Consider the following 21,679-nt stretch of genomic DNA (forward strand, 5'->3'; position numbering starts at 1 on the left):
TTATTTAATAATACAATGTATTTTATTAAGTTTTTATTTTATTAAAATATTTTCATATACTAATTTTTATTATCTTTTTTTAAATTTATTTAATTTATTTATTAAAAAACATATTTTAATATTTGAGAATATTATAATATATAATAAATACAATTAAATAATATAGTAAGATTTTGAAAAGAAATAAATTCAAAAGTAAATAAATTTCTATGAATTGAAATATATTTCAGTTAAAATAAAAATTATTAATAATTTGAATTATAATAATTAATTAATTATCAAATATTACTTCAAGAAAATAAATAAACAATTTCGTTTTTATCGCTCAAAAATTAATTAATTAATTAGTATATTCTCTTCGCTTTTTGATTTATATCCAATTTAATACAAAATACTTATAAACTATCATAAACCTAATAGCTAGTAGTACTTAAATAGCAAAAAAAATTCTTTTAAAGATGAATTACCAAGCTCATGCAAAGGGTGGGAATCAATAAATACACTCACCTCGCTACCAGTAATAGTTAACACAGAAAAAATAACCAGAATATATTCAATGGAGCATTGAAACTGCAAAAAATGAGCATATTAATCAAAATGCAAAGGTCTTGCCTGCTACTCCAAAGAAGGAAAACTCTAAAAAAAGGATTGAACAAAGATCTTAAAGCTAACAACCCTAGAGATTGTCATTATAAAAAGAAAATTAGATTAACAATGCACAGATATTAAGTCCAAGTTAATTAAATAGTGCCTTATCATTGAGATCACCATAGTCTTAAGTATCTACCTATCATCAATCACTACCTTCAAATGTAGAAATTATTATTTAGATTGAAATCATTCATTAGGGTTTTTAAGATGAAATTTATTTTAAGAATTTAAATTGATTTTTTTTAATTTAGCAAAAAAAGAGCAGCAGCTTACAGAGAAATCACTACTAAGAGAAAATGGAAAAGGAATACTAACAAAAAAATTATGATAATGTAAAGAAATATTTAGATTTAGCGAAAATAAATAGAAGAGTTACTGCCAAGTAAAATTTTATTAACTTTTAAATTTAATTAATTTTTGTTTCTTTATTTGATTATTCATCAAGAAATGAATGCATGAAGATTTAGTGGATGATATTTAATTATATTTAATCAAATTTATAATGTTATTTTTTATTTTCGCTATAACTAGTGATGTGAAAAAACTTGCTGCAAACCCTCTTTCAGGCATTAATACAAATTTAAAGCAAGCATTAACAATGGAAGGAGTCTACAAAAGAATTATTAAGTAATATAATAAATAAATAATCTATAAATATAATGAATCTAATTTATTTATTTATTTTCAAATGATTTGCAGAGAAACAGAATTCAAGTATTATGATCATACCTCTTAAATTAATCTACCGATCAGTGTAATTTATTGTTTTAATAAATTTGTCTTTTCTTTAATTTTTTGAATTCTTTTTTCATTTAAATTAATTTATTGTTCCAGTGTGCTAGAGAAGAAGAACATCCCCATGAAATCTTAAAATAAATTACTCCTACTACACGCTCTATGAATAATGGAAATCATGCCAGTCAGATGAAGCATTACTTAGATGATGCATCACAGATAATTAATTTACCAGGCAGTATCCAAAGAGTAGTACCTAATGTAAAACTTATTAATGATATGTCAATATTCTTCATATTCATATATAGCTAATTGTTACATTTATTTTAATTAATTTGTAATGAAAAATAAATATTTATTATTCATGGGAAGGAAATAACTATTTAAAATAATAGAAAAATAACTTTATTTATTTATTAATTAATATAAAGAGTGCGACTTCAAGGGATAAATAAGTAGATAGATTTTTGTTGCCTTCTGCTTTGTCAGATGAAATTGCAAAAGCTAATCCAAACATAAGATATATAGTAATTTAAGAGAAAGGATTGATTAAATATTTATTAAAAATGTTAATTCATAAAAGTATGAAGAACGTGGTAAAAAACAGTTTGAAGGATACAAAAACAATAACTAATTCCATGTCTCAGTTTAATACTTAGTAATTATTTATTTAATTAATTAAAAAAATAAATTATTTCAATTATTTAATAATATATATAGCCTTCCTATCCTGTGAATGAAAAACAGCCAAATTACTTAGCTTATAAAAAAAATGCTTCTACTTTGAGGATATTTTGATTTAAAAAAGAAATGTATTGATTATGAGTGAAAATTAATTTAGTGTATTAGTTATTCATTCATTCATTCATTCATTCATACCTTCATGCTCTATTTAAGAAGTATATATTTATTTATTTAGTAAATAAGTAAGTAAGAAAAGAGAAAGAATTATATTACAGTAAGAGTTTGTTTTTGATTATCATAAAATAAATTATTTGTAATTAAAATAGTTATGATATTAATGATAGTTAATTAAAATTATAATCTGGAGAAGAGAAAATATTAAATTTATTAATGTGATAGATATCAATTTATATTTAAATATATAATTAATTGTTTATAGTTTTTATGTAAATATTTTATTTTTGTTTTTTATATTTTTATGTACCATAAACCAGTGTTTATTATATTTTTCTTTAATCCAAATAAAAATTCATTTTTATTCATTTCTTATTATTTACATTATTAAATTTTATTGTAAAATTCTGAGATGCATACATACACACACATATTTCATTACAAGTGCTAAGTATGCAAGTAAGTTAATTAGTCTATAATAAAGAGAAATTATATATTTTATTAATAAGATCACTATCAATTTATATTTAAATACTTAATTATTTAGAGTTATTATGTAAATATTTTATATTTTTATTTATTTAGATAAATATTTATTTTTTTCATTTATATATTTATTTATTAAAAAAAGTTATTATATTTTCAATTTATTTCATTTGGCCAAATCATAACTTAAATTATTTCATTTTTTATCAATAAAATTGTTAAAATTTTATTTCAAAATTCAAAGATAAAATTTAACATTTACATTATTACTAAAATATCGAATGAATGTATGTTAGAAATCCAAAGGAAAACTAAGATCCAATCATATAAAAAATATATTATATATAAATATTCCATGAGAAAATAATTAATTATTTAAACTTTTTTTCATTTCTTAAGTGTAATCTATTTAAAAATTATTTTATAATTCTTAAAAAAATATCCTGAAAAATAATTTGTTAGTTATGATGCTTTTAAATTAATTTAAGTCTAAATTAATAAAGAAATTAATAGGGCTTACACTTTAATAAAATTAATTTGGCTTATATAAACAAATTAATTAATAAAAGAAATATCTGAAATAAAAAATAAAAAAATCACCTCTATTAATTTATATTTTTGTATTTAATCATTAATAGATTTAAAATTTTTATTCAGTATTTGTATTTCGTTAAAAAAGAAGAATGAAATAAAATATTAAAAAAACATTCTACAGCATAGAAGAAGTATATTAATTTATAAAAATTAACTCAACTCTCCTTTTCTTAAATAAAAAGTATTTAGAGACAGATATTGATATGCAAGAAATAAAACTACTTATTTTATATTTAAAGTATGTACAACTTATTTATTATTTTTATATTAATTTTTAATTGATTGTTTAAAGTAAAAGTAAAATAAATGATGCAATAATGTCTGATCTATGTAACAAGCTAAGAGAAAGCATAGATCTTTATGATTTGAAGCTATTTTTGAGGTAAAAACATATTTATTTATTTAATCTAATTCTAGTTATTTTTTTTTTTCATACCTAAAGTGAAAACAAATTCGGATAGAATAGTTTCTCTATATTAGGCTTAGAGCTATAAAATATAGTTAACCTCTAATCTTTACTTTTAGATTTAAAGTAAATTAATTTTTATATTTCAATTTTAATTCAAACTTTACTAATTAATTTAAATTTAAGGTAAAACAAATTAAACAATGAGAAAATTAAATCTTTAGCTGAAACATTAGGAAAATGTTAAAAATTGGAATCACTAATTTTGTATATTGAGTATTAGATCATTTTATAAATAAAAAATATTTATAAAAATATTTTTCATTAATAAGCTAAAACCAAATAACAAATCAGGGTGTAGAGTACTTAGCTTTTGGCTTAAAAAGATGCTTGAATATTAAAACTCTGGAAATTGATTTATCGTATAAAATAAAAATTATTATAAATAATATTGGGTATTAATATTTATAAGAAATATAGATATTGGTTCAAAAAATCTAAATTAGTTATTCTTTGAACTTAAAACCTGTGTTAACCTTACAAACTTGAGTTTACGATTAAGGTTAAAAAATTTAGATTAAAATAAATGTTTATTTTATTATTTTAAAATAAATAAAGTTAATGTAATATTTCTTCTCAAAGGCATATCAATCCATTTGAAGGATTAAGAAAATTCTAAAACTTGAAAAATCTTAATCTAAATCTTTAGTAAAAAGTTTTAAATCAAAATATTTATTTTTGATGTTTAAATGTTTTATAAAAACAGATGCAATTAAATTAATGATGATCAAATTGTTCTATTAGGAATAGAGCTAGGTTTTATAGCTAGTTTAACGAGTCTATTTTTAGGCTTCTAGTAAGATTAAAATACTCTGATATATTTTAATAATATTTGATAAAAGTTTTAATTAGATAAGCACTAGTGGGTATTCTAATTTTATTGAAGGAATATCAAACTGTAAAGGCCTTTTTACTCTTAAATTGTATATGGGGTAATAATTTAATAGAAACCTATAATGTTATTCAAATTTTTTACTAATATTTATTTATTTATTTTTGTATTTGCTTTAGTTAAAACATGATTGGAAATGAAGACATTTTACTGAAAGACTCATTTAGTAAATTCCAAAACTTAAACAATTTCATTATTGATTTGAGGTTAAATAAAAAAGTTTAATTTAGTTAATTATATTTATAATTCTTTAAATTTAATAGTTCTAACTAATTCACTTTGTTGAATGCAATGTAATTATCATATGAACTGAAGTAGTCAGAAACTTTAACATCGCTTGCACTTAACATGAGGTTAATTATTTAAATATTTTTAAATCGAATTTTAAACATTTACATATTTATTACTAGTTCTAACAAATTTGGAAGTGAATAAACAAACAAAATCATAATAAACTTGAAAAAGATAAAAAAGCTTGTTAATCTGTAAACATATTTTTGATAAAAGTAATAAATAATAAGCTAATCTATTATATTTATATATGTCTATAAATAAATATGTTTTATTCTAATTACATATTTTTTGTGCTTTTGAATTCTAAATAAATAATAAATTTATAAGTATTAACTTAAAAGTAGAAATCATAATTAAAAGTATCCAATAGAACATTTTAAATATTTAATATTTATTTTTTAAATAAATTATTTTATAAAATCATTTCAGTAAAATTTTAAAAATGACAAGATAAAAATTAAACTTAATTTTATGGTTCTTTTGTCAATTATTTTTAAAAAAATTACCTATAGATTTTAATTTTTAAATTGAAATTCATTTTCATTATGCAGAAATTTTTATATTGAAGGGGTTGGAAAAAAATAAGTTTTAAAAATAGCATTAAAATATTTACTATAATGAATATAAAGATAACCCTTCTATTTCATATAAAATTTTCTTTTTAGGGGCATAACAAAATAACTCACAAAATGTATTTAGGATTTTATGGGTTTGTTAGTAAAAATTTAGTTTATTGTATATTTTTTTAAGGAAAAGTAAAAAAACAAGCAAACAAAATTTTTATCTGATAAAGTTCTTAAATACTTTACAAAAAAGTTTTTAATTGAGATTAATTATGAGTTAATCCGAATTCGCATTATATTTATAACTTTTCTCACATATTATAATTTATTATGGTGATTATTAATGATTATTTTACAGGCAGGATTAAAATTTTATAATAAAAAAAAACTATTTAATTTTAATTATTTTATTTAATCTTAATTATTAATTTCCTTCTTTCTTTACTGCAAGTAAATTTTAACAGAAAATGCTTTCGAAGAACCTAAAATATAAATAGAATAATTTATATACTAAATTAGCTTTTACATTTAAGAGATAGCTTGTTGGCGAAATGAGTAATTTTTTTATTTTTCTTTGTAAATTTTAAAATTAAAAATAGCAAAAATAATAAAAATGAAAAATTGTTAGCAGCCAATAATAATTCAACACCAAGACTAGGTTGAAAATAATTAAAAAGGCGCTTTTTTTATTAATTAGTTTTTTTTGGGTTTCAGAGGTTTAAAGGAGGTCAATCAATTAATTTATTTTGGTTATTACATAATAAATTCTAACAAAGCGAATAAAAAATTAATTGTGTGATTAAATCTGGCTTTTAAATAGTTTGCATTAGTTTTGAAGTGAAAAATATTTGTTATGGAGAAGTTAAGCGTAAAAATCCGAATCTGAAGTAGATTCGGATAATTATGAACGTTTAAATAATAAAGTAAGGAATTCTTCGCTTTTACTAAAAGTAATGTAGATAGACCCCCTTTTCCAATTCAAAATTTATAATTTGAGGAAAAAGTGAGGATAAATTTTTTTTTGTTTGTTTTGCTTTATGAAGACAGCAAAAATTAACAAAAAGTAAAGTAATTTGAAAAAAAAAATTATATTGTTTTTTATCAAATTTAAGAATTTCGAATTTTGCTAAAGAGGCGCTAAAAAAAACTTAGAAATAATTAAAAGGAAAAAATCAATCAATAAATAAATATTTTCAGTGTGATTAGCAGCTGCATTAAAAAAAGCAATACAAAACCATTGATAATTGTCATTAAATAATTAAATCTAAAATTAGATAAAACATCAATTCATTAATTAATAAATAAATTGTTTGTTGCTGATTAATCCATTATAAAATCAATAAGTAAAAACAATAAATAAAATAGAAGCAAAAATAATTATTATATTAATTAAAACATTGGTTTTTATAACAAATAACTAAACAAACAAACAAATCAAATTAAAGAAAACACAAAGGAATTATTTATTTAATAAACAATTAATAAATTCCATAGTTGATTGATAGATTAATAGATAGATAGTTATTTCAAAAATATAGTAAAAATCAATAATTAATTTATTATTAATCTGTTAATATCGATTCTAAATCGCGCAAAAAAGTCTTATTAAAACAAAGAAGTAGTCAATAATCTAATCCTACCTGCCTACCTTCACTTGTTTTACTATTTATTTATTTAGTCTAGCTCTTCAGTTAAACTTTGATATGGTTTAAAGACAAATTGATCAGTTTTTTAAAAAAAGCACTCCTTAAAAAGGCTGTGCTCCTTCTCCTTTCAAAAAGTCTTAGGAGTCTCAAGATGTTCACTCTTAAGACTCCAACTTGAGCCTCTAGCATGTTCACACTCCAAATTCAAGCTAAAGACTTTTGTTTCATGATTCAACTTCCAGTAATCCTAATAAGCGCACATACTCCTAGTTACTTCAGCAAAGTCCTGAAAGCATTTAATCAGAAAATTCCCTACTCAACTATTTTTCGGTTCAAAAAATTAAGCATTCAAAAGCCAACACTCTAATTAGTTAGAATAATGAAGATATTTGCCAAGAAACCTAATCGTCTATCTTAGATTTATTAAAAAATAAGAAACAAAAGCTGAATGAAGACTCAAACAGTGTATTCACTTACTTAAGGCAAGACAAACTTGAAGATTCAAGGTAAAAATTTTGATAAAATCTATAAAAATAAATAAATAAATTCATCTATCTAATATGCAAAAAGCTCTTTCTTAATTTACTAAATATTTTAATTACTTTTGCATTCAAAATAAATAAAAAGCAAAGCAAAATGTGTCAAATCAAATCAAATCTATTGACAATATTTTACTCATTTAAAATAAACAAGCTAAATCAATCAATTGCAATTATTATCAGTCAATAATATCAAGTAAAGCTTCTTAAATATTGGCTGGTCTAAATAATTTTAAATATAAAATACAGCAAAGTTAAATCCACTCAATTAATTAATAGATGATATCCAATTAAAAATACTCTTTAAAAGATTTCTCTGCAAGTTATGCTATTTAAATTAGTTAACTTAAACCTAATTTAATCAAAAATGAGTAATCAAAATATAGAAAATACTTAGCATACAACCTTTTCCATTTAATAATTATAATAACTAAATAAGATTTAATAAAATAAATATTATAAAATTGATTGATAATATTTCAAATAATTTAGCCTTATTCTTTTTGGATATTTTTATCCAATTTCTTCTTTATCTTTCAAGCCAGAAAATTTGTTGAAATATTTTCTAAAATTTTTAAAATGATAAAATGTTTCAAATTAAGTCAGTAAATTTAAATTCATTTTTTTAAAACTAGACTTTTATTTTCTTAGTTGAACTCATTAAAAAATATCGATAAATTTGCTGAATACTAACCAAAATGGACTCTCCCAATTAATATAATGCTGAAAATTTTAAGCTTCTTAGAGATGAAGGATTTGTTTATCACTATGTAGGTGAATAGAAATTGGAAATATAGTTCGTAAAAATGCTTAAAAAACTATCATTTATATTTCCAAGAATTCAGTATAAATAATCTAACAAAAACTCACTTTAATTACCTAAAGAATAACTCTGAACTTATTCATATAAAATACATTACTCAGCTCTTTAAGAAACAAAAAATTGATTCACTTTTTGAAATATTTAAATTTTCATTTAAGCTGTCTTAAGACTACAATCAAGATAAATCAGACAAAATGTTTGAAACCATCATTATTTAGGCTGATTCAAATCGTTTAAAATATGTAAGTGTAAAAACTCTCAAAAAAATGCTTGAAAAAAGCAGAAATTCCATAAAAATTCTTTGTATCAAAAATTTAGACCTACCTAAAGAGGTCTATCAATATATCCACAACTGTCGTGAACTAGAGGAACTTTATCTCCAAAACAATTAGTAAAAATTCATATAAATTTCCATTTATTCTTAAACAATAATTTTCGTCAAAAATTGTATAAATATGTTAAAAAATATTTAAATAATATGTTCAAATCAAATAAAACTGTTTAGGGAAATAAATTAACAATATTAATATATAATAAACATCAAACTGATTGATTAATAATATTTTATTAACTAGTGAAATTGATGATAGTATTGTACAAGGCATTAGCAGTAGATGTAAAAAGCTTAAAATTCTGTAACTTTCTTACTGCCCTTTAATAGAAGATTAAAGTATAGATTGTATTTCAAGTATATCGAACTTGTAAAGACTTGATCTGAGCAACAATCACAACTTAAAATTCTAGAACATTAGCAAGCTTTAAAACAATAAAAATTTAATTTCTCTAAGTCTTAAGAATACAAAAATAAACAATCAATGCTTAGAGTCTTTGTTGAATAGCTTGTAGAAAGTTAGAAGATTAAATTTAGATAGTAATTTATTTATATTTTTAATCGAATATTGAATTAAAGTTTTTGAAAATATTAGAATCCAAGGAATTTAATTTTTTGACAGTAAAAATATTGAATACTAAAATACCTAAATCAGTGAGATTTCTTTCAATAGATGAAAACAATGTTTTTAGTGAGAATTGTAAATTACATTTTATAGTCACAACAAATTAATATTCTAAACTTTATTATTTTGAATTAATTTTTAGAAATAAATGATCTACTTGAAAAAAACGAAGGTATCTTACGTTTAAACGTGACCACAAATTGCAACTCTGAAAGAGTCTAAATGAAATTACTTTAAAATAAGCTCAATATGATTTTTAAGAATATAGAATCAGGGATCAGGAGATCTCAATAAAGTGTATTCAACATGCTAAAAGCATATAAGAATAACAAAATTAATTACTTTATTATCGAGGATTGATAATATCCTTGATGAGTGCAAAAACACAACCAACTAAAAAGAAAATCAATAAAAATTAAAATATTTAAAATTTAATTTAATTAATGGATCTAATCAGATTCACTAATAATTTTCAAATTAATAACTCATATCACAACTTAAATGCCTTCTAAAAATATAAATAAATAAATTAACTAATTAACTAACTAATCAACTAACTAACTAACTAACTTTAGACTATAACTAACTTAATAATTAACAAAATTAAATATTTATAAACTTATAAATAATACAAATTTATAATTAATATTATTACCTTGTACTTTAAATATTAACCAATAAAATATATTAAAACTGTCTCGAAAAATTATAAAAAACTTCTAAAACATTAATATAACTTGTATCTTTATGAAAATGCATATTTATTTAATCTACTCAATTATTTTATAAACTAACTTTGTTTCCATCTAAATCTATCTCAAATTAAAATTACTACAAATCAATATTTTTTCAAACAATTAATTATACAGAAATATGCAAGAAATCTATTTATAATGAATTACTTTACTTTGCCAATTTTTTTCATTCTTAGGTATTTTAAAAGATTTAAATTATGTCTATTGAGAATATTTAACTTTTATGAAAAATGAACTATTATTTGATTTTAAATTTTAGAAAAAAAATAAAAAACTATTCGTTAAAGAAATCGAACTTTATAAACTTTTATTGGATTTTAATTTATTAAAAATTAATTGGTGGTGTTTTTTAGTTTTATTAAAAGTTTTTAATTATTGAGAAATGCTGAAAATAAATCTGAATTTTAACTAAATTGATAATTTTTTATGATTTTTTGAACATAAAATTAAAATTATAATAAAAATGTTAAAGTTTTATTCAAAAAAGCGATATTTTTAATTCCAAAAATACTTAAGATAAAAAATTATGCTACATTTATAAACTCTATTTGATTTTTTCTTTAATTATTTTATTTATCTTCCTACATCTTTACTTAATTCAATAAAAATATTTTTATAAAAATTAAAGTAATTACAAAGCTTTTACTTAATAGAAAACAATTCAAAAACTTATTAAACTTACCATTTTAGCCATTATTATTGTTAAATTAATTCTAATTTTGAATATCATATAAAAATGTGTCTTGTTTATAAGACATTAATTGCTTAATATTTTTGATCCTTTAAAGTGATATGAAATAATTTAGTTATAAGAATGGTTAATTATAGATGAATCTAATGCTAAAATCATAATTAAATGAAACATTTTTTCATTTAAAATAATCAAACAATTATTTTTTTATAGCTAAATTATAAATAAATTATGAAATTAACAACTTTTTAGAAAAATGATTTTGAATGATAAAAAATACTCATTTGCATTCTTTTTTACCTTTTTTTATTACTTTGATTAATTTAAGGGAATATTTTTTATTTTTTAATATGATAGCAAAATCAATGTTATGTTTTCTACTTGTATTGATTTTGTATTCATAATGAATGAAAATTAGTTATTTTACAAAGAAGATTTAGGTTAATTTTGATCTCTTATTCTTATTACTGATGAATTATAAAGATACACACATTCATTTTTGAATGGAAGCAACTTTATTTATATCTAGGCAGTCAACTTTAAAAAGATATTTTTTAAAAAAATATAATATAAATTAGGAGCTAAGATTTTTTGCTTACTAAATGATTACTTACTTTGAGTTTGTGATTTTTGCATCGATTTAAAAATCTTTTAGTTTATGTTTGGAGCTAGATTTTTGATTATTTAAAAATAATCAAAAATAGTATTAAATAAACCTTTTTAAATTAGATAATTAGCTAATTTATTTGTTTGGTGAAGAGAATCGAAATAGCTTCAAGGAATTTAAAATAAAAGAAAAGTTCTTTTAGAAGAGTTCCAAAATAAATAGAGAGTATTAAAATAGGTAGGTATTTTGAAGGATTTTTAAGTGAATTATTAGAGGCGGGAGTAGTATATCAAGTAATAAATTATTTTTCATTATTAGATAGCTAGTTTATTTATAAAAAAATCAAAAAGATAGAAAGAAAGAAGAAAAAGTAATTAATTAGAAACCTTTTCTTTAATTAAATAGCAACAAACATATAGTCTCAAAAGAAATTAACATAAGCAATTCTGCACCAAACAACACTTAAAAAACAGGGTTTAAATAGAATCACATAGAATTTTACAAGTACACGCGCCATAATAAATGTAAATTTTTTTTCTTAATAGCGAATGTGCAGCATTAATGCTTTGTTTTTTTTAAATTATCTAGGAAGTTTGACATCAAAGACGATAAGTAACTAGCTTTTTCACATTATGGAATTGATTATCATAATCGCGATTTAAAACAATAATTCTTGCAATTATCAGCAAAAATTCAATTCAAAAATGACAGCATTGAAGCATCAAAATGTTTTAACAATTTTTGATAATAAAAAATAGAAAAAAGAGCAACAGGGGAGGCAAGAAATCACCTCAAAAAAAATCGGATGACAAGAAGGACATCTTGCAGACAACCATTTTCAACGTATAAAAACCAAATATTTATTTGACTTTATTATTTCTTTACGAAATTGAATCAATTAAAAGGACAATCAATCAATGCTCGCTTAATAAAAACTTTGCTTGTTTTCCTCCTTATTAATTTTATTAATCTTGTTTGATAAAAATCAATTCAGATACAAAGAATATCACTGCTAATTAATTTAAAAATAAAACAATAAGCAAACAAGCTAACTAAATAGCAAGAAAACTAATTAACCAATTCATTTAGAAATAAATTGATTGTCTGTATGTCTGTCTTGTACTTCAAACACCAAAATATTAATCTCAAATTAAGCACCAAAATAAATAACACATTTTTATGATTTAAATAGAATTTATACTATCCTTCAAACAGAGTCCACTGTGATGCATGTGAAAAAGATATTAGCAAGCAAGTTAAAATATATTGTCCTGGCTCCTAATCAGATATTTGCATGAACTGCTTTGCAGATGGAGTAGAATTCAATAGTCACAAAATTGATGAAGATTATCATGTTATCAACAAATTAAATTATCCTCTTTTAGCTGATGATTGGACTTGCGAAGAAGAGTTGCTTTTATTCGAAGGTCTAGAGAGATTTGGTTTCGGTAACTGGTAGGACATAGCAGATCACATTGGTACTGACAAAACAAAGGAAGATGTTGAAAAGCACTACGAAGAATGTCATTTAGATGCTTCTACTAAAGGATTTTACCCTGTAAATTAATATATTCATTTATTTTCACTTAGCAAGTATCTCATAATCAATTCAAAAAAACAAACAAATAAATAAATCAGATTTTGCATCAAAATTTCATTTAAATAAAAGAAAAGTGAAATAATTAATTAGCTATTTCTAAATGATCAATTAGAAGTTTCAAAGCTTTCAACAATTAGCTGATAAATTTTATATTTCTTAATTCTATCAGTAATAATCAAACAAAATTAATGTTTTAAATTTAGCTAGGTCTCAGATAAACGAATAAATGAATTTAAATAAAGAAAGATAGTTATTAAATCACATTTATCTCAAAATTGTTTAAAAAAATCGAATAAAGATTTAGAAATAATTTATTTGTTTATCAGCAAATTATCGAATTTGAAGAATGTTGTTTGAACCAAACAAAAAAACAACAATAATAAAAATAAACAAAAAAAGAAGCTAACTTAATTTAAATCTACTTTCTAAAAAATAGTAAGAGAAAGCTTAGTTTTTAACTAGAAGAGATGAAAAAACCTTAGAACTTCACATCACTAAGAGTGGAAAGAACTCAAATTAAATGCAAGAAGAAAAAGCTGGTAGAAAGAAATCAGCTAGATCACTCGAAAAGAATGCACAACCTCCTGGTATTTAATAATCTTCTATTTCTACCTCAAATGCTCGTGCATTAACAACACCTAATTAAGGAAATTTGCAAACCAATTAATAAAATACTACTAATCATGCACAAAATGGTAATGCTTAAGATATTGTCGGCTACATGCCCTTGAGAGGTGATTTTGATATCGAGTACGACAATGATGCAGAACTTCTACTTGCTGAAATGGAGTTTAACGATGACGACAAAGACACAGAGCTTAAAATGAAATACAAACTTTTAGAAATCTATAATGCCAGACTAGATGAAAGAATCAAGCGTAAAAAATTCGTCATAGAAAGAGGACTCCTCGACCTAAAGTATGCTTTCATTTTTTTCAAATTTTAATTGCTTTATTAAAGTAATTAAACAAATTTTAAATTCTAAATAGGAAATAAAACAATTTAGATAAGGAAAGGACTAAAGAAGAAAAGGAAATATATAATATGATGAAGGTATTCAGTAGATTTAGTAAACCTGAAGAACACGAAAGATTAGTTTAAGGAATTATAAAGGAAAAGCAAATTCGTTAACGTATAGAAGAGCTTAAAACTTACCGTAAATTAGGGTTGAAAACATTTGAAGATGTAGAGAATTACTTAAATTAAAAGAGAAAAAATGATGAAAATTTCAATAAAAGATAAAAAAATAACGAAAAAATGTTATAAGAAAAGTCATCTGTTGCTTCTTCTCAAGGCAATAGATAAACATCACGTAGAACTCGTTCTTTGAACATGTTTGTAGAAGTAATTAAATCTATTTTATTTACATTGTAAACAAAGAATTATTTTTTTTAGAATAAGGATCATGTTACAGACAAAAAGAAACAGCTTCCTCCAAATGTTACCGAACAAGTACTAAACAAGTTTTAATATAAAAATATTATAAATAAATTTAATTATTTAAATTAAAAATCAATTTAGGAAATAGAGTTGTGTGATAAGCTCAATATATCTCCATATGAGTATTTGGTTATGAAAGAAGTTCTTGTTAGATAAGCTATTTAGGAAGGATTTATAAAAATTGAATATGCATAACACAAACTTAAATTAGGTAAACATTTTAATTTAAATATCTTTTATTTAAACTTTAAATAAAATTTAGATAAAGATCGTGTAACTGGCATATTCGACTTTTTAGTTGCACATAAATATATTTTAGAAAAGAAGTGAGTTGGTTTTTTTCAGCCTTTTACTAATAACTATAAAGTCGTGAGTTTATAAAATTAAGTCAGATTTAGATAAAAATGTTGTAATAAATTAAGCATACCTTGATTAATAAAGAAGTAAATAAATAAATAAATAAATAAATAATCAACAAAAAACAAACAAAAAAACAAATAAATAATCATAAGACAGTTTCAACCATTATCATTACTTAAATAAATAAATAATAACTAATATTAATACATCAATAAATAAATAAATAAATTTAAAATTATTTGCTAAGAATTTAGCTCAGTATTTATTATTCTATCTATTCTGATTAAAAATAAGAATAATAAATATATATTATTTATATATAATTAAAACAGCAAATATAAAAAATTTTTATTATTTTACCTACAATTTATTGTATACATAAGCTATATTTTATGCACTCATTTATATTCTTCATTTTTGTTTTATTTCTTTCATATAATATTTTAATGTAGTATTTAATTAGTTCTTTCTTGTTTTTTTACATTTAAAACTAAACTATAAAAATTAAAAAAATAAATATTTTCAATTTCATTTTTTATTTTTTTTGATGTAACTTACTTACTTACTTCTGATCATTTATTATCAAACTCTTTTTTATCAATTAAAGAACTAAATAAACAACTAACTAACTAACTAACTAACTAACTAACTAACTAATTTGACTGATTTACTGACTCATACTGACTCATTAACTCACTTTTTTAATTCAATTTGCCAAAAAATAAAATATTTCTGAATGAAGTAATATGAATGCATTTTATTTAATTGAAATATTAAATTAAGGGATATTAATTAAGTACGAAATAAATCAATGATAATTTTGTGAAAAAATTTATAAAAAATTTAATTTGCTAATAAATAAAGATATGAAAGAATACATATGCTAAATAAATACTCAATTTTTTTTTTTTTCAATTTTAACTTCTAAGAATTGTTTTTCTGGTAAGAAAACTTCAATAGATTTGTACAAGACTGGATATTTAGAGCTTTCTTAATGGTAAGTAAATGTTTTCTTTATCTACAAAAATGTACTATCTATTATGAGAAGAGAATGTTGATAAAGGGACTACTTTTTTGACTTCTTCTTCTTTTGCTCCCTTTTTAGGAGGAGGTTTTTTGTCAACTTTTTTTACTTCTTTCTTTTTAGGGTCTTTCTTTTTTGGATCAACTACTTCAGGCTCTGGTGGTTTTTCAGCATCTTCCTGCTTTTTTAGCAATTCTTTAATGATGTCGTTGTTTTTTTGTATTAGCTTTTACTCATCTTCAAATGGATAAAAGAATTCTGGTACTTTCAATACATTGTCATAGAAGATTGGGTATTTGAATTGGCTGATACGAGGGAGAGTGCCATCATTCAAGAATTACTCTAAATCTATTTTAAATACACCAATAAGAACTTCTTAGAGAACAGGAAATCCTGTTTCTTAATTTATTTAAGGTTATTTTTCGTCATCTCCTTCAGCAACTGGCACCATAATTGGCTCACTTTTAAACAACTTAACAATCATGCCTTTTCTGAAGAAATTTCTTACTCTAGCACTAACTGGTAAAACTACATCGAAGTCAATTTACATATCAACACGGAAAATATCATCGTCTTTGCAAATGTCTTCTGAGAGTGCACGACCTTCCAAATTAGGATTAACAGGGGGTATTTCAGGTGGAATGTCTATTTTTCCAGCATCTTTTGCATCCTTTTTAGAAGGAGCTGGTGCTTTTGCTGCTCCTTTTTTACCTGCTTGCTGCTATGCTGCTTGGAGTGCTTGCTAAGCCTATAACTCTTGCTACTTTTTTAATTCATCTTCTTGCTTTTTAATATATTCAAGTCTCTCTTTTACTTTTTATTCTCTAACTTTATGCAATCTTTCAATAACTTTTGGGCGAGAATCTATTAAATTTTAGCTTGGATCTTCAAAAGCGTCCAACTCTATTTTAGTATAATAGCATGTCTAGAAACTTTCAGGCTTTTCCTCAAACTTAGGATATTAAGATTTATCTAAAATAATTCCTTCTGGGATATTTTCAAGAGTATTAATGGCTATTCTCAATTTAAATGAATGGTTAGGGTGATTATAAATTGATTACAGATCATTTACTGTCGGTTTCTGACTATCATATTTTGCTTCCTGTAGATATTCAGTTTAGTTATTGACTCCATTTGAATTAAGATTCTTTTAATTATCTGTAGTGACTTGTCTATCATTTGGTGTTATACGCTTGTTATCTATAATTTCTAAGTCAGGAATTGCATATACAAAGCTTTTCTTATAGTTGGACAACAAACATATGGGATTACCATGACAATTAAAAAGCTTGAGATTTTAAAATTTTTCAACATTTTCTAAAACTAGTTCTATATCTTCAAAAAAATTATTTGAAATATCTAAAGCCACAAGTTAAGGAAAGTAGCGACTAATACTTACAATAGCATTGTCTTTCATTTAATTGTATCCTAGACCTAAATAAAGGAGATTATTTGCTGTTTTCAATCTTGTGCTTATTTCAGTTATATGGTTAGAAAACAAATGCAATTCTTTGAGACTCTTTGGGATGTTTTCAACAGTCTTAATTATGTTTTTATTGAGATTTAATATTTCTAAATTTGGAAATTTAAGTAATTCTTCATCCATTTCGTTGATTTGCAAATTTATAAAATTAATATTTTTAAAAACTTCCAAAATATGTTCTCTATTGCAAATAAAATCAGCATAGCCATTTTCCATTATTTCGTTAATAAGTATTTCTGCTTATTCACTCCATTATCTGATTTTTTTTCTATCAACGCACACATCTTCTTCTCCCAATTCGTATAATTTTAATATCTTTTTAGGTCTCTTGTCTTGGATAACATATATGCGCAACTCATCTCTAATCTTAAGCCAAAAGGTCTCATTAAAATTCCTAATAGATTTATTTTACTTGATAGATACAGACATTTATACTATATATATAATACACTTCTTTGCTTAGTTAGATAAATGATTTTAGCTATCTTATTTGAAAATATTCTGATTACTAAATAAATTACAAAATTTTCGAGTAAATTAATTTGTATTTTATTCGTTAAGCAATAATCTAATTAAATTAATAAAAAAATATATGATAAATTATAAATTATACAATACGTTTCTTTTTTGTATATAATAAAGAGATATTGGTCTAAGAATTTATTGATTAACTTGCATAAATCTCTAAAATAGGCTTTCTTATTTGTATTATTATTTTAAATGATAGAATTGAAAATAGTAAATGTCAAGAAAACAAATAAATTAAATACTTAAAATATAACAATAATAAAATATTTCAATCTATTTTAAAATATTTTTTTAATTTTTACGACATTAAAAAGAGAATTAATTAATCAATTAATCAATTAATTAATGAGTTGATATCTCTAAAAATTTAAATATAAGAATGTTAATAACATCAAATAATACTTTAAAAAGGGTTCTTACCCCATTGGTATTTATAATAATTTCTAATTTATTTCATATTTAACTATTAAAAATTTGGTTAGGGGGTGGCAAACATCTTTTTACAAACAGATGATAATGTATGTATCGTCTAATATTTAAATCTAAGCAGAGTTTATAAAATCTTCAAATTTTTGTTATAATAAATATTAGTAAAATTATTTGAATATCTAAAAAAGGAAAAAAAAGACTAAAAAAATAAAATATAAAAGCTATTTTCAGTTTAAGTAAAAGTCATTATAAAAATAAAATAGCCAACTGCATTTTGTTATCACAGACAATAGTTTAAACATTAAAAAAGGTAGATAATAAATTAAATTTAGAGCAAGTTAACGCATTTTTTTTTTAAAAATAATCAGCAAATAATAATGTCTTCTTTATAAAAAATAAAGGATGCTGAGGAAACGCAACATGAAACAATAAAATAACATTAAATAATCAAAGTTGACAAAACGATTTAACCTAATTTGTAAAATCCTATTGCTATTTAATAACAAAATAATAAAGATAGCCATAAAGAAAAGGAATTAGATAAAATCTACTAAATTAGAGATTTTTCCTCGCTAAAAAATAAGAATAGATTGATTTGCAACAATTTTATCGATAAAAATAACAATTAAAACACTGATCAGAATGAATATAAGGAAATATAAAATCAATTAAAAATAAAAATAGATGGTAATTATGAGAATAATGTAGTCTATAAAAGCTTGAAAATGCTATTTGGAGATGATACTGATGATAAAAAAGTAAAATATTTTCAGATACCTAAATAGATATACTAAGAAAATCATCAAAATATTGATATGACTTTAAATTGCCTTATTTAAATGCCTTATTTAATTTTAAAAACAAATAAAATTGATTCTAATAAAGATCAAAAGAATTTTAGATCTGACGATAATTAATAAAATTGTTCAAATTTTTTATAAGAATTACACAAGTTAATTTCTAATTAGTAGTAGTAGCAAGAAATAACTAATTAAGAATTTCATGAGAAGGATTGTAGATTTTTTTGTTAGACATCAGGTTAGTTTTTCGAATTTAAAATTAAAATAATCCCTTAGCTACTTAATTAAAATTGTTTAAATAATTAAATAGAATATAAAAATTAATTTAATATTTTGGAAACAGATAATATTTTAATTGAAGTCACTTTTAATAAATCAAATATTTAAAAATAGCATGAGCATTCAATTTAAAATGAAAACGATTATATAAATCAATCCAACTCATAAACTACATAAAGTACGATTCAATAAAATAATTTAGGATAAGCATAACAAATAGAAATACAAAAAAATGCATAAGATGAAAGTTTAGTCGAAGACGATTTATATTTTAGAGAATAAAGCTTAAATAACAATACAATTTTATATAATAGAACTATTTAAAAAGCTTAAATTAAAATTCCATATTATTAAATAGATAATATGAACACATATGATTTAATTAGTTGCTCTGACAGCTTTTAAACATAAATTTTAATTGATGAAGAACTGAAAAGTATAAAAAATATATTTATTGATATTATCAAAAAATAAAAATTAATTTCGGATAATGATGTGTTATAGAAAATTGTAGTAAAATTGTTTAAAATTTTAGATGAAAAAGATTATATTATTACTAAATATTTACGTTAAGGAGGAGAAGGCATTTTGTTTCTTGGAAAAGGATTGAATGCTAAAAATGAATATGAAGATCTTGTTTTTAAATTTATATTTGAATACGATACAGAAGAATTGAATGAAGAGATTAAAATTATGAGAACATTTCAAAAATATATTAATACTATAGAACTTCATGATTATTTTTTCATTGAGGAATTTAATGTGGCGATATTAGTATTAGAGAACTGCAAGTACAGCTTATTTGATTAGCTTACGAAAATACATAACAAAGAAAACATAGATCTTACATTTTTGAATTGTATCTAATTAGTACTAGATTTAATAGATGGATTAATACAATTAAGATTATATAAAGTTCTTCATCTTGATATCAAGCCAGCTAATATTCTTGTTTCTTAGTAAGATAATTACATCTTGGCTGATTTCGGGATATCATAATTTAAAACGAATCAGATTAAAGTAAAAGGTTTTACTTAGGGTTATGCCCCTGAAGAATTATTAAACGATGAATCTTTGAAAGTAGATTATAAATCAGATATTTACTCTTTAGGAAGAACATTTGAAAAAATTATTTAGCTTCTTAAAAATTTTAATAAATATGAGAAATAAATTCAAATAATTGATAAATTAGTTAAATTTATGGTGTTAAATAGTATTGGAAAAAGATTTGATTGCTTAAGTTTACATGAACAATTTATTTAAGATTATGTTTTCGATGATACTGATTAATAATTTAAAGTTTACTACTTGAAAAAAATTTTAGAAATTTTAGAATTGAATGTTGATGCAAATAAGGATATTGGTTTCTATTATGAGATTTAATCTCATTATATTAAAGTTGCTTTAATGCTGGTAGAGTGTCACAATGAAAAAAATGAAATGAAAGCATATTTTATTTACTAGTAAGGGTTATAGAAGCTAAATTAAGGAGTTTATTAGCAAGCTTTGTAAAATTTCTAAGAATCTCTAGCCATTTTCAAATAAAATTATATAGGAAATTATAGTTAAATAGCTGAGTGTTTGGATAAAATTGGAATATGCTATTACAATTTGGTTTAATATCAAATAGCTTATTCTTATCATAATGAGGCTATTAGGATGCTAAAAAAGATTTAAAAAAGAGAAAATATAAAAATTCTTTAAGCTACCAACAACTTAGCTTTGTGTTAATACAAAATTGGCTAATAAGAATAATCATTTAAAAAATTCCTGAATTTATATACAACAGCAATAAAAATTATAGATAATAAACAAAAAACAAACTCGATGTCTAATTTTTAAATTAATGAAGATTTAATTTAAAATTATTAATTTAAATTTTTTAAAAAATATTTATACACAACATAAAAGAAATAATAAGAAAAAGAAAAATAATTAGCTGAATTTTAATAGTCTTTAGCTCTATGCTACTTAAAATAGTCTGACTATAAAACTTCTCTCAAATATTTTACTGAATCCCATAAAATTTTGGATAATATTTTTAAAATGCAAAACCATCCTGATATTGGCCAATCCCATAATAACATCGGAGTAGTCTACTTTTATTAGGCTAATTACGAAGAATCTCTTCTTTAGATATCAAAATCATTATAAATCTTTAAAAGTCTGGGTAAACAATT

The 21,679-nt window shown here is 22.0% G+C and overlaps 6 protein-coding genes across 6 annotated transcripts; 5 read left to right on the forward strand and 1 right to left on the reverse strand. All coding sequences in view use genetic code 6, as the record gives it.

Annotated features, from left to right (window-relative positions):
- Positions 1–15: 15 nt before the first annotated feature.
- On the forward strand, positions 16–2,184 carry TTHERM_00790690 (hypothetical protein; the record flags this gene model as incomplete). The annotated part of the gene is made up of 11 exons (XM_001026167.2): positions 16–29; positions 128–165; positions 231–347; positions 421–812; positions 903–1,033; positions 1,183–1,278; positions 1,351–1,405; positions 1,486–1,647; positions 1,818–1,913; positions 1,970–2,044; positions 2,107–2,184. The coding sequence occupies 11 exons, from the start codon at positions 16–18 to the stop codon at positions 2,182–2,184; spliced, it is 1,254 nt and encodes a 417-aa protein (XP_001026167.2).
- Positions 2,185–3,373: 1,189 nt separating this feature from the next.
- TTHERM_000790691 (transmembrane protein, putative) lies at positions 3,374–5,183 on the forward strand (the record flags this gene model as incomplete). Its single annotated transcript, XM_012800614.1, has 13 exons — positions 3,374–3,455; positions 3,507–3,562; positions 3,617–3,706; positions 3,767–3,856; positions 3,917–4,006; positions 4,063–4,152; positions 4,203–4,292; positions 4,349–4,438; positions 4,497–4,586; positions 4,633–4,722; positions 4,802–4,888; positions 4,946–5,035; positions 5,093–5,183. The coding sequence occupies exons 1-13, from the start codon at positions 3,414–3,416 to the stop codon at positions 5,181–5,183; spliced, it is 1,086 nt and encodes a 361-aa protein (XP_012656068.1). The 5' UTR covers positions 3,374–3,413.
- A 2,059-nt stretch (positions 5,184–7,242) lies between these two features.
- On the forward strand, positions 7,243–9,863 carry TTHERM_00790720 (F-box protein; the record flags this gene model as incomplete). The annotated part of the gene is made up of 5 exons (XM_001026170.3): positions 7,243–7,691; positions 8,360–8,938; positions 9,123–9,418; positions 9,474–9,578; positions 9,646–9,863. 5 exons carry the CDS (start codon positions 7,243–7,245, stop codon positions 9,861–9,863), a joined length of 1,647 nt encoding a protein of 548 aa, XP_001026170.3.
- Positions 9,864–12,078: 2,215 nt separating this feature from the next.
- On the forward strand, positions 12,079–14,926 carry TTHERM_00790730 (Myb-like DNA-binding domain protein; the record flags this gene model as incomplete). Its single annotated transcript, XM_001026171.3, has 9 exons — positions 12,079–12,080; positions 12,145–12,168; positions 12,315–12,399; positions 12,749–13,114; positions 13,593–14,074; positions 14,146–14,500; positions 14,552–14,608; positions 14,678–14,807; positions 14,859–14,926. Coding segments are annotated over 9 exons (1,569 nt in total).
- A 983-nt stretch (positions 14,927–15,909) lies between these two features.
- TTHERM_00790740 (hypothetical protein) lies at positions 15,910–17,892 on the reverse strand (the record flags this gene model as incomplete). Its single annotated transcript, XM_001026172.1, has 1 exon — positions 15,910–17,892. The coding sequence occupies one exon, from the start codon at positions 17,890–17,892 to the stop codon at positions 15,910–15,912; it is 1,983 nt and encodes a 660-aa protein (XP_001026172.1).
- A 1,530-nt stretch (positions 17,893–19,422) lies between these two features.
- On the forward strand, positions 19,423–19,866 carry TTHERM_000790748 (hypothetical protein; the record flags this gene model as incomplete). The annotated part of the gene is made up of 1 exon (XM_012800615.1): positions 19,423–19,866. The coding sequence occupies one exon, from the start codon at positions 19,423–19,425 to the stop codon at positions 19,864–19,866; it is 444 nt and encodes a 147-aa protein (XP_012656069.1).
- Between the last annotated feature and the right edge of the window lie 1,813 nt (positions 19,867–21,679).

This window comes from Tetrahymena thermophila (genome assembly GCF_000189635.1).
Source record: "Tetrahymena thermophila SB210 genomic scaffold scf_8254047, whole genome shotgun sequence".
In the NCBI taxonomy this organism is placed as follows: domain Eukaryota; phylum Ciliophora; class Oligohymenophorea; order Hymenostomatida; family Tetrahymenidae; genus Tetrahymena; species Tetrahymena thermophila.